This window comes from Bombus flavifrons, chromosome 9 (genome assembly GCF_040668555.2).
Source record: "Bombus flavifrons isolate JBK064 chromosome 9, iyBomFlav1_principal, whole genome shotgun sequence".
Lineage (NCBI taxonomy): Eukaryota > Metazoa > Arthropoda > Insecta > Hymenoptera > Apidae > Bombus > Bombus flavifrons.
This window is the reverse complement of record NC_138450.1, coordinates 7,174,256-7,187,897: the sequence shown is the minus strand read 5'-3', so window position 1 is coordinate 7,187,897 and position 13,642 is coordinate 7,174,256. Positions and strand designations below refer to the sequence as shown.

Below are 13,642 nucleotides of genomic sequence, written 5' to 3'. Positions count from 1 at the left end.
AAGAGCAGGTGATCTCTTTTTACAAATATTTGTTTAATGATTGAACAAATAGAATTGAAAAATAGAACATAGGTAATTGTACAGCGACTATGAAATACTTCTTTAAGAATTAGACAAATAAAATTAGTAAATAGAACTTGAGTGTAGAGTGACTATGGTATGTTTCCTGATAAGTCGCACTTTTATTTTGGTGAAATTATATTTAATTTAAAGAATTCTAATTTATCTATTGATGGCTTATGTTTGTATATGTAACTGCTAAACGATTAAGACGAGGGAAAGGATATATAGACATTTTCCTGTTTTGTTTCTCACGTAGAACGCAATAAGGTAAGACAAGCATTTTTCTGTCAAATTTTTCAATGTAATTTGGAAGACACTGTATTTTTCAAATGGAAATTCATATTTTTCCCCCACAGAATCTAAAGATATTGAATATTTACTTTATACATTTTCTAAAATATTGTTCCTTATGTAAAAAGATACTAAAAGCTATAATAACGTGGAAAATTCAAAATATAAATGAGAGAAATTGAAAAATTCAAGAGAAAGATATAGTGTAACCCAATTAAAGAATAAATTACTTAAAAAAGGGAGAAGGAGAAAAACAATCAAATTTTATGTAATGTGATAAAAATTTGAAAGGTATTAATCAAACTGTGATTAAACTACCAACGAATATTTTCATTTTATAAAAAGAATTCTTGTAAAAATTGCACTTTCATTAGTGTCCTATGTGGTCCAATTTTCAGTTTGTCGTTGTTGATGTCGCATCCATGAGCTCAGATTACTTCGATTTCGTAAACAACCCCGTGCCACAATTTCAGGTCGTAAGCTTTGCCTGGTCCCTGTCTAGTTTACCAAAGGTTCAAGCGGATCGAAAATTTGACGTAATTTATCTCGGCTGATGAGATTCGTTGGATCCTCTAGTTGGTAACGTTAACGACCAATCGATCAGTGTACCCAGTATCCGTCAGAACGAATGGCTTCTCTTTTCGTGACCAATAAATCGTTAACACTAGAAATACCAGAGTTTATTTATACCCCTTTTAACATTTCTCTCAGTTTCATGATTTCTTACTTTTGTGTCAGAGAATTTAATATTGGTAATTTGTAACTTGTTATAAATAATAATAACTTGTTGTAAGTAATATCAGTTAGATTGTATTGTTGATTGAAAGTCTATCCTAACTGTTTTCACAAGAATGTTGATCTTGCTCTGTTTTTTAAAGTGAAGATATTTCAATGCTACTTTATTTCCTAATTCGATATGATTGTATACTCTGATGTGATTTCATTATGAAATTAATTCCACAATATGACCATAATTTGCATGGCTATGATGTTTTATGTTCTCTTATTGAAGTTTGCTCGTTCTCGCGCACCTGATGAATGAACCCGTATTAATTGCCTGAAGTCACGACATGTCTCCATTACTCTGGAACTCTTTGTAAAAGAACAAGTGGACGGTACATGTAAGAGAGAGACCAGAACAGAGCAGAGTAAAACAATGTTTCATCGTTATTTTTCACAAATTGGCCACGCAACGCTTTGACCTGTAGCGAAAATTGAATCAGACCGTGTGTTCTGTTACAAAACGAGAAGGAAAATATCCGACGTACCGTGTTATCCGATTATTCGTTGCTGAATATTTTCCAATTTGCGATTTCCCATGTATGAATTAATTTTTTGTCTTCCAAAATCTAGGTAAAATATTCTCTCTATATTTACGATTGACCAGATATATTTTGTAAACGTTGAAAAAAGTGAACAAGTCATAGAAAACGACGTTATTTCGGTATAACTTGATGAAATTGTTGGAAAAATCATAATGTTTGATTTAAAGGAATGTTTTATAATTACAAATACAAATATTAGATAATATTTTAATAACGATTACCATTTCCAAAATATAATATTTTACAGTCTGATAATATCAGTGACAAATATCGCTATCGATATAATTTTTTCTCTTAAGAGTTCTTAATACGTATAATCTGAAAAAAATATGATCAGCTTTCGATATCAAATTTGCGATTAATAACCGAGTAACTTTCTGTTCGTGCTCATGCGTGGTAATTAGTACACGACGAGATAATTGGGAAGGCGAATTCATACCGAGCTCTATTAGCTGTGCATCCAGGTCGACGAAGCTGGCAGGAAATTTCTGATTAATTAGTGGAAGTTGAACTAGGATGCGGTCGATCCACGTGGTTCGGTATTCTATAATGATTGGTTCATCTTTCAGTTATATTGTTAACTATTGCGAGTAGTCATACTATTTATTTGCAAATAGCAACTTACAGATGCATTAACATCATTTTCACATAAAATAAATTTCATATATCTTTGAATTTTGTAATATTGCAATTCAATTCAGTATCTTTGATATCCAAATCCTTTAATTCAATTGTTCCTTCAAAAACTTGTATTTTAAATAATTTATAATATACAAATACTTCATTAAATTAATACAAGTAACAATTTGTCTGGTATCATAATACCTTTTCATTAAAAAAATAGTAATTATGAATACTAATTAAACTTTATTTCTCTCTAATGAATAAAAAATGTTACACGTCATTTTATACAAGGCACACCGCTAGCTGCTATTATGTTAATAACATTATGCTCAGTCGTTAATTCCTAATTTTGCACAAAGCTCGTTGCTAATAACACGAGGATCGTTCATTATAAAATTCATTTAACAATCGCGACAAAGAATATAAAAAAAGATTCTTCTTTTATGATGTTACACGTAATATAATGTCATAATTGATGTTTCAGAAAGGTTTTTTTAAGTCGTTCGTTAACTGCTTGAAATAAACGTGTAGGTTCAGGCGACGAACGAGCACGATGACGCCCGTAAACGTCGTTACGGCTGCCCTATTTCCGGACCCCTGGGACTTGCTAATTAAACTGGCTAATAGACGGTCCAGCCTTGGCTGGCCATCAATCGATTTAACTACAAATTCAATTGAACCTTACTTATTGGACGGGAAAAATAATTACTTGTTCCAAAGGTCCTCCTCGTTAGATCGATTCAGATTTTTACGTTGTCTGTGAAATTATGGTTTAACGAAAGTAATTGCGCGCCACATTCGTATTTGTAATTAAAATATATTAATATGTTCCGTGCAATATATGTATAGGTACTGGTATGAATGTACGCATAAGAATATGAATTGCAATAAAAACTTGTTATTTAAATATTTTATGTTTGCGAATATCGAACATTCTTTATTTTCAAATATCACATATATTTCTACAGTAATTACTAAAAACTTGTATAATCGGATTTACAAGATGATTTGTAAAAAAATATTACTGTGAACAAATACCTATCGAAACAGTGAATAAAAATCCTGAATCCACAAAAACTTTTTTTTTGGTATCTATATATGTGCAATATAACACATTGAAATTTAGTAGTATCCTTTAAATGGTCTTGTGAAATAAAAGGGTTAAGTTTAATAGTTTATAAATTAAATTTACCACATATAAATGTGACCAGTATAATTCGTAATAATTACGACCAAGAACAACTATTTCCTCAAGGAAATATTTATCAAGAATTATGTGTAAGATAAACAAATCTGGTAGTGAAACAGATTATTTTTAATATGCTTCTCAATGTAACAATGATATTACATAAAAGTGATATGTAAAATATGTGATGCGTTTCGTAATATTCGAAAGGAATCCTTTGAGGAATATGTTAAACTCGACTTCCATGAAACGACTAAAACATATATAAAATATAAACTGGAATCGTATAGAAGATTTCCACAAGTCGAAGATTCCATGAGTATTCAATTTGTACAAAAGAAGATCGTAGGTATCTCAAAGCAAACTAGGTTGAATAAATCAAAGACTGTTTCAGAAGCAACAATTTGATACGGCAACATGAAAGCCAGACAGACGCTGTCTGGCTTTTGTTTTTCTGCTCTTGCTCTTTTATTACGACAGAAGGCACTTTTAAAAGAGAGAAATGTCAAACGCGAACCGAATGAAATTCTGAGAAGCGATGAAATTCCATGAAACACGAATCGCCTATAAAAACTCTTTTAATCTTATACATCGTTTCAATGTATAAAATAGAAAACTAAAAGACATGTTTATGAGATGCAATGTTGTGTCCAACTGAGAAAACTCGTTTTATTATCAAACATCCTAGATATTTTGAAAATATAAAATTTCCTTTAATATTATAGTGAATAGGAAATAGTCTTTGTTTTTGTTCTTTCTTCAAGGAAAGAAATCAATTATTTGAACTAGAATTTCTATTAATTAACTTTTGATTTTTTTATATTCTTATATATGATGATATTCTTATAGAATATTCCGTTTCTCTCATCCAAATGTTCTTTAAGTGTCACTATGATTCGATTCTCACTATTAGATTGTTTCTCGTTAAAAAATTTTATAGAAATGTGGAGAAATTATTAGTCTTATACAAAGAAGGTTATGAGAACCATTTTTATGGCACAAATTTTATATAAATAACTTTGCTACAAGTTATACATAAAATAGGACCAAAATCATAATAAACATACGTATTAAAATTACTCCTATCATACTACTCAAATCACTTTCGTAACACTATTTCGTTCAATAAAAAGTTTCTAATCTGTGAATACTATAATTTCACATAATAGCGTGATCTTAACAACGTCTTAACAAAAACTTGATGGTATACAGCAATAACGCAGCGAAGGTACATTTGACGGTCTCTAAAAATAAAGCAAATGATAACCTGTAGAATTACGTTATTATCTTTAGGAAAGGATACACTTTTGTCGGGGTTTTTCTGACACGTAATTCACCATGTTTTTCCATCCGCGGAGAAGAAAACGTGACTCACGACGCACGGGTATGATATTTTCCCCGCTTTGACTTGGCGCAGGGTTAATTGCGCATTGATAACTAACGAGCTTCCTTTGTGCAAATTTTCGGTGGAGACGAAAGATCCCGGCAAATTTCATTCGACGCGCCGGATTAAGCGCTTTTGCCCCAGCCTCTGGAACGCGAATCGCTAATTCGCTATGCACAATCGTAAGTTTAATCCAGCGTGACTCGACTTACATATTCCACATATTACTTCTTGCGCTATGATACCTATACGCTCGCAATCTGACAGAAAATCGATAAATGCTTCTTTCCTTTCCTCTTTCATAATGCCACTAATGCGATAACGTCTACATGACTGTACATCAGTGAAAAGTTGAAATAATACTTTTTCATTTTCGTTAAGCATTTCGAACGTCGTATAGTACAAGTATCTATAATATTTCTATTCTTTTTTAATGGATACGTTTTAACATCGCATTAAGTACACCTATCTGTGTGATTATTAGCGACGATGATAAAAACTGAGAATACTCTGGAAATTATATTTTATTATAGAACATCGTATCCTTCAGAAAAGAGAAAACTTTTAAAATTTAATTACTTTCGCAAAGATCTTCATTTAGAGTTTCCTTAATCTGGAATTTAGAATGACACTGCATATTTAGAACGGTTTAAACGAATATCTATGATATTTCTGTAAAATTCTACAAAATCTATCATTTTTGTGATCGTGCATTATAAGCTGAATTTTATTCCCTTACGACAAAAATTAGTTGAAAAATTCAAGTAATAAACGACGTGAGGACGAAATAGCTTTTTAACGATTTTTTATTATTAACGATTTGACTTTTAATATACTTGTTAATTATATTATATTTTCTATATTTTACAAACTGAAACATTATATAAAATATGTAGTATTGCATATATTGATATTGCATAAGTTGATATTGATTGCGCCAGCTTCCCAATTTAACTTGCACGCTAATTTGGCTGCTTATTGTTAACACTAAGTTTGTGCATACGAAATATCACTTTTCCAAAATATGGATAAAACTTGAAGCTTTGCTCAGTGAGAATAACGCACATAGCGAGTAATATTGACCGGTTAAATTTAAATTTCGAAAAAATATTTTATATGCGCCAACCTGATATATATGCTTATACGTATATGTGCATTAAGAAGTTTTGAAACATTCCCGCTTTTCACAGAATTTGAATATTTAGTGTAAATTTACCTCCATTCAGCTACATATACTTTCTGGTAGAAGTTGTAATATATCGAATAAAACATTCTTTGGTGTGTTTTAATGATTATCGAATTTGTTCCAAATATGGAAAAAATACAATAATGTAATATAACGTACAAATATATCTATTAGAATAGACAAAATAGATGAAAATATAATATAAATAAATATAATAATTCTCTCAAGATTTTTTCAAGTAATAATCTCTATATTCTTTTTGTTGCAGTTTTATCAGTTATTGGAAGCAAGTCAGGTAGCTAACACCACGCTCACGTATCGTCACGTGACGGTTTTCGCGCCAACAAATCGGGCTTTCCAAAAGTACAGCGGAACTACGAAAAACTTGGTTCTCTACCATATGTGTAAGTACCTTGCGTGTTCTTGTCACGTTCATCCGAAGGTTTTTAAAAAGACTCGGGAAGTGTTTGCCTCGTTTTCGCCGAAAGAAAAGGAAAAATGAGACATTAGCTCGTTTGCGCATTTAAAAAGTATTTGGCTTGGATAGTCCATACTTTTTCTTTACTATTCTTGTACTTAAAAGTTTAGGAACATAGTGGATGTAAGATATATTCTATTTGAAATGTTCTGTACATTCTTTTATGTTTTTTATGTACAAAATTAGCTACAAGCATTACATAGTTTTACTCTAAAGTTACTGAAGTGGTGAAAATATCCGATTCCTTTTACTTCGAACTATATTTTCTAAAATTACATGTAATTCGAGATTCTTTGATGTTCATCCTAATATTGATGCTTTCTTGGTGTCGAGTTACAAAACCGTTCCATCACTCGCAAACGTGCTCACAAATACGATGATCATGTTCATTTTAGAAGCTTCTCCAATCGTCTTTTGTTCTGTCTGTATAGTAATTAATATGTTATGCATCTTAATAATAGATGATATACACAATAGACTGGGGAATTTACGAAAATTTTATTAAACGGAAGACTCAGAATTATCCTTTAACACATTCGCTATTAAAAAAAATACCTACATTAATTAGATTTAATTAGAATTAATTGGATATCAATCTAATCACGAATATAAAATTACTCTTTGTCAAAGTATTCTACACTTATACATTAAAGAATCAAATCTTATCCTTAGACATCGAATTCATTTTTGGAATAATTTAAATACCTTGTCGGTATTCAAACACATTTATCTTTTCTTTCTGTTTTCATACAAATAGCTATCCGCGCAACCTTTAAATTCGAAATTGTTCTTTGATCTTTCCAAAGATCTATATACGTATAGAATTTGACTAACAACAACCAAATTCTTATCTACAACTAGTAATATCATTTATCGTGTGATTTATTCAAACACGTGTAACCCATTTCTTGGGTTCTTATAGTTACACATCAGACTAATCAATACATTAATCCCATGAATTTCGGAACATAGCTCTTTGATCTTCGAAGATACGCTATATACGTGTACATGCGGGCTTATATACGCGTATTCGGTACTCATCGACGTGTCTACATGTAAAATGACGATGGACTTAGCCGCAAAGGGAGATTCGATTGAAAATACATCAAATATGCACAGGAGTTGCAACGCGTGTAACCGTAATTCAAGGTCCTTCGACGAGGCATACGAGGATACCGCACGTTCCGACGCATTTGCGATTCTACAATACACCCTATATACACATTTAGATCGATGGCCATTCGATTCCGACCATCTTCGAAAATGTAACAGCGTGTATACGTCGTGGTTCAACATGATGCATTACATTCGTAACTCCAGTATCTCATATCGTTTTGCTTTGCCATATACTGAGCATCCTTTAATAGTTTTCGCATAGACTGATTCATGAAAGTGTTTGGACACATACCATAAGAAACTTTTATGGATGTATTGTGTGTGTTTTATGAAACATTTTGACATTCTATTAGCACTGTAATGAGACACGACTATCGCGATTATATTGATAAAATATTGAGATGAACCTGAAAATGTGCACCACTCGTTCTATGTATATACATATACATAGAAATTATTACGCAGAAGTAACTCCCGTATTAGTTGCTCTTCGTTAGAATATGAACGAAATTTCAAAATGTTATGTATAATACACGTAATATACTTGCATAAAGCTTCTGTAAGTTTTCAAATGGGTACATTCGCGAGCTACTGTATACGCTGTCGTTTAAAAGTAGGATTTAAAATACAATACATTTCACGTCAATTGTAAAAATTCTGTCAATTTTAAATAACTTAAATAATAATATGAATGTTCCCCTCCTCCTCACAAAAAAATATCTATCCTACGAAAATATTCATCGAGTAACATTGATAACCGAGAACCAAAACCAGTTATTCTATTATGCATTATACATACCTTCATCTGCTAAGTTCTGGATTCAATGCACGCGTATTACTTATGTATAACAACTTCACAATGTCAACAGTCTGCGGCTCGTCTCCGGTGACTTCTCAATTCTGAACTGATCGATCCCTGACAATCAGAGTTGCGCGCTATCCTTCACGGTGGTTGACTACCATAGCAGCCGTATTCAAAGCTTGAATGGAATCGAGACCGCACACGATTAAATTCTCCCCAGCCCGTGTTATCCAATCGTCTAAGAGGAAATCGCTTCATCTCTGTCTCTGCTAGGAAATGTTCCTTTTGTTGATGCAGATAACGCGAACCTATAGAGTATTATCGAGAATCATAGGTGTAAGACAATCATTTGTTCCTAATTGGAATTTGGTACGATGCAAATTTCAATAATTCGGTGGAACCGTCAACAACGCTTGTTATTAGTAGACTGCTAATCTTCATGCATTTATAGGAAATTTGAGACTACAAAATAATACAAAATGTACATAATGTAGATATATATGAATATCCACGGTATATTGCTTTTCATAATACTTGATAAGTGAAATAATTCCTTACCATGGTCCTACTTTTTTAATTATATTCTCAAAAATATGATTTTGCATAAAAATCCGCAGTCCACTTGTTATATATTTAAGACAATTATTCATACTGTATATTAAGTTTTTACCAACTTTATGTTTGCCATAAATGTCTCGTACAATCACGGATTGGTGTCAAATTCTACCAGTATAACCACGATAGTCGTGTCTCTTCACGGTATCGATGATATTTCAAAAGATTTTGTATAGTATACACAGTATGTTTATAAAAATTTTCCATGGTAAATACTTTCAAATTTAAATAATTTCAAATACTTCCATAAGCTATTGTATCTATTTTCAGAAACAAACGTTATTACCAACAATCCTATCGTAATTTCAAAAATCTCGATCGTAATGAATAATAATAATTGAGAAATATTAAGTAAAATTGTTTGGCTTAAGAGATTTCAACGTGTCTGGTCGATAGGTCAAGCTGCCAACGAGGTATCCAAGCGAGTCGTTGGTAATAATTGACAGAGCAGCGTGATAGCATCATATATTCCGACACAGTGGGGCTACTATGAGGGATTGGTCGACTGCTGTAAATCGCTATAATGCGCCGTCGTCGGTGCACCGGCGCGAGATTGCAGAGGTAACGCTGCATTAACTAAGGAAGAACGGCTTTAGGGAACGAACAGAGACCTCCGATGGGATTAATGTCACTGACAGGGTCACAATGCGATTGATAAGGCTTCCAATTACTACACATAGATAACGGAAGACTCCGGGAATTTCGAATATTAATCTTAATTTAATTCGGTAGGAATTATCGAAATTATTAAAATTCCAAGTGTTAATTATAGTGCTGTGGTAAATTAAAAGTATATGTATAATGCGCAAGCAACTTCATGGAAAGTTTAAATTCGGAGAATTTAATTCTAATTAGTCGAAAATGACGTAGTATTAAATTATTCTAATTTTATCATAGAAGCGTTAGAATTTCTAAAAAGACAATTCAATGTTTACGCTTAGCTCAGATTTCTTCCTTTCCTAAATTAATACATTCAAGCGAATTTAAATTCTCTTCTCTAATCATGCACTATCATTTCATTATATTATTTATTATATTCATTATATTATATTCCTTATTAATAATAATTCTATCCAAATCGAAATTACGAATAAAATCTATTACACATCATTCAAAGAATTTCCTCAAAATTCTTAGCACATCATTCTTTTTGACAAATAAGTTCGTAATTGCGAAAACAAAAATTGGATAAAGAAGAAATGCACATCTGGCTTATAGATATACTAAATCTTTGATTTTATAGTGATATCCGGTTTTATACGGCGATTTCCTATGTTCAGCGGCCCCTTCGTGACCCGAGGCATTTTCACGATTGCTGGCGAAGAAAGTGCGCGCGCGAAGGAAACAAGGAATTAAGAAGGGCGTTGCCGTTTTATGAAGAAACTTCCTTTGCGCGTTTAAGATGCCTCGAGCGACAAGAGAAGGGAAAGATGTCCGGGTTCTTGAAGTTACCCTTTGAACGACAAAAATTTCATTCCCAGTTCAATTTCGCTGCCAAATGAAAAACTTGGTTCTTACAATTAAGGGCGATTTTATTCAAACTGTTATTCTTCGAACGTGATGAATTTATTAAATCGGTATACGTGGAATACTTAATTTCGCATACGTGTAAAATCATTTAGAATTTTGTATGAATTCTATCAACGTAGAATTCTACTAATTTAGAATTTACTAAATTGAATATTCATTATAACACAAATTATATAACAGTCGCAGCTACGATTGTTAAACAGTCACGGATAAAAATAGTAATAATAAATAAATATTGACTATTTTAGAAACCATATAAATTTTCCGAAGTAATTTTCGATTTAAAGATTCATGATATTCATATGAAGTTTTATTCGGTTCGATTAAACGTTTTATTTTTATGCTGTCATTATTCGAGCGTAATTTTTTCGTTTAGTCGATTTAAATTCAATGGGCATGCGAAATTATAAATTCTATCGATTTTATTTCAAGCACCGTTCGTAGTCATTTTATTTCTATGTTATACTATACAAAATAGCGAAGTATTTAACATGAAATTTCAAATTATTTTCCAAATTCGTTAATAGTTTGAAAATACTCTGTTTTACATAAAATTAAGTATTACAGTCTATCGGAATATCTCGATAAATATTGCAGAGTTAAATATCGTGAAACTAAGGTCATTAATAGTGAAACATTGAAATTCCAATATTATATTACTGTACATAATAAATATGAAAATTTAAGAAGAATAAATAAGTGTGAGTATATCCACAAACAAAAGGAGAAGATTTTAAAAGCAATCCCAGCAACCCAGTCAGAGAAGTAGCATAGTGACATCTCAGACCTGACAAATGGAATAAAACGGTATAAAGTCATGCAAGTAGAACAGATCAGCGCTTTACGAGACAAGTGAAACAGTTTGATATACAAAATACTTCGACTGAAAAATATAAGTATAATATTTTTAAACTTACGCAAACTGAATGGAATCTTTCAGTTTATATGACACGGGTAAAAATTGTGCAAAAATATGTGTATACGGACAGCATAAAATATATAAAAATTGTTCAAAAATTGCTCTCTACTGAGAAAAGAGAATATCTACCACCGGAGTCGGAGAATGTTCAAGGGGAATAGGTAGCGACCTTCATTACGTCTTCTTCGCGTTTAATCCACGATGAATACCGGCGTCGAGGGGTGAAACAAGGAGTGCGTTCCCCGTGTGAAGATGGGTACCTCTGGGTATTTGTAACTTTCGTCGCCGACAGCCAGGCTGAGCCACTGACGAATAATCGTCATTCACGAGGTATATTTCTTTTTAGACTCCCCTCTGACTGGCCCCGCGCTTAGACACCAACCAACCCTTCGAATACTTGAAATACTCGAGGGTTCTCTTCGCGGGAGGTAACGAGAAACGCAGCTCGATTAAGATGTGAAAAAACTTCCTCGCATTAAAAAGAATCTGCGAACGACAGTCCGGTTTTTTTCGATAAGAAATTGGTTCAAGTTCTAATTTGTAATTTGTGAAATAAATAACGCGCTGCGTGGTACTGTTGGTCGAATTAAATTCACCGAAGAAAATAAATTCGCTTCTGTGGGATGCTGGAGTTTTGTTATCGACATGAACCAGGAAAAATATGAGGTAATCGGAAATTATTTTTGAAAGACCATGGTTTATCTTATTAATAGACTCTTAGTATTTATGCAATTTCATATTTTTATGAATAAACTTAAGGAAATGGAATCTAGATGAAAATTTATTTTAGTCACTTAATATTATAAGAAATATTTTATGTCGGTTAAAACTTCATTAGGTGGAATATTTTATTTCAATAAAGAATATATCCTTATATGTGATGTGGATTTTTTATAATTTTCAATTTTTCTAAAAATGTATTACAATTCATGTAATAGTATGATACAAAGTATAATAACATACTACATATAATTCATATAATAACAGTCTATTTATTGATTATTGATAATGTCGTATACAATTGTTAGATATCTACAATACGCTTGTATTATAAAAAATATATAAAATATACGAATGGCTCGCTGATTCGTCTGGTAATGCCTTTGAAAAACTGAAATTCGTTCTAACTCGACCATCACCTTACATCGCAAGTTTATGTTAAAGAAAGATAAGATTCCATCGCTAAAGATCTATAATTTTCTTTTATCAAAAACATAGTACTGTTTAGTTTACTATATCCATGCGTAAACACGCATAAGATCATCGCTCAGAAAAATAGACGTACGCCAGCCACTTCAAAATAAGTGTCCGGAACTGTGAAGAGATTCGGGCGACTATATGCCGACAGGCGTCCGCAATGGTAAAATGACTTGGGCGGCTGTTTGCCGACACTCGTCCGCAGAGGGTTAAGTATTTGATATTCGTTCTGTACCGAGAGTAAAGTATCGATTTATATGGCCTTAGAAATAAAGGTTCAGGGCCTGGCAATTGTGGTGGCTATTGTTCCAGCGTAGACTATTTAACATCGATATTGCTCATTGAAGAAACATCTTACTTCCTGAATGTAATGTATTTCGTCAAGTTAAAAAGAATACATTTCTCCTTATCTCGAAGAAATGAGAAAGTTATTTCGAAAGGAATTTTGTAGTAATTTAGTTGAAAGTTAATACTCATTATGGTTTATGGAGAAAATATATCCAAAAAGTTATGAAAGTTATTTTTTAAATAACTGAATTGTGAGATAGATTGAGAAATTAGAGAATCTGGGAATTAAAAACCCCAAAAAATGGAAAAATCCATGAATCATAGAATTAATGAACTAAAAAATTGTACAATAAAAAAAATTGGAGAATAATTTCATTGTTTCCTCTAGTATTTTACGTTTTTGAAAGATGTTTACTTCATATTGAACAATATTACACGTCAAAAACATTTCCAATCCTCAAAAGCTTTATAAACTTCATTGTCATTATCAATGTTACACTCTGCATTATCGACGTACTTTTTATTCGTTTTTCAGAAGAGAAATATTAAACAAAAAAATGTAAAATAATAACTGAAACACGACTGCACATGATATGTACCCAAATAAAAAAAAATTCATACAAACGTTTCAACTTATT

The 13,642-nt window shown here is 31.9% G+C and overlaps 1 protein-coding gene across 3 annotated transcripts in view; it reads left to right on the top strand.

Annotated features, from left to right (window-relative positions):
• Positions 1-13,642, top strand: part of Fas1 (fasciclin 1 Fas1 domain-containing) — a 378,308-nt gene that overhangs the window by 242,224 nt on the left and 122,442 nt on the right. For all 3 annotated transcript variants that reach the window (XM_069120610.1, XM_069120612.1, XM_069120609.1), the window contains exon 2: positions 6,328-6,463. In XM_069120610.1, the coding sequence (XP_068976711.1) occupies positions 6,328-6,463 (136 nt within the window). The remainder of the gene's footprint in view (positions 1-6,327; positions 6,464-13,642) is intronic.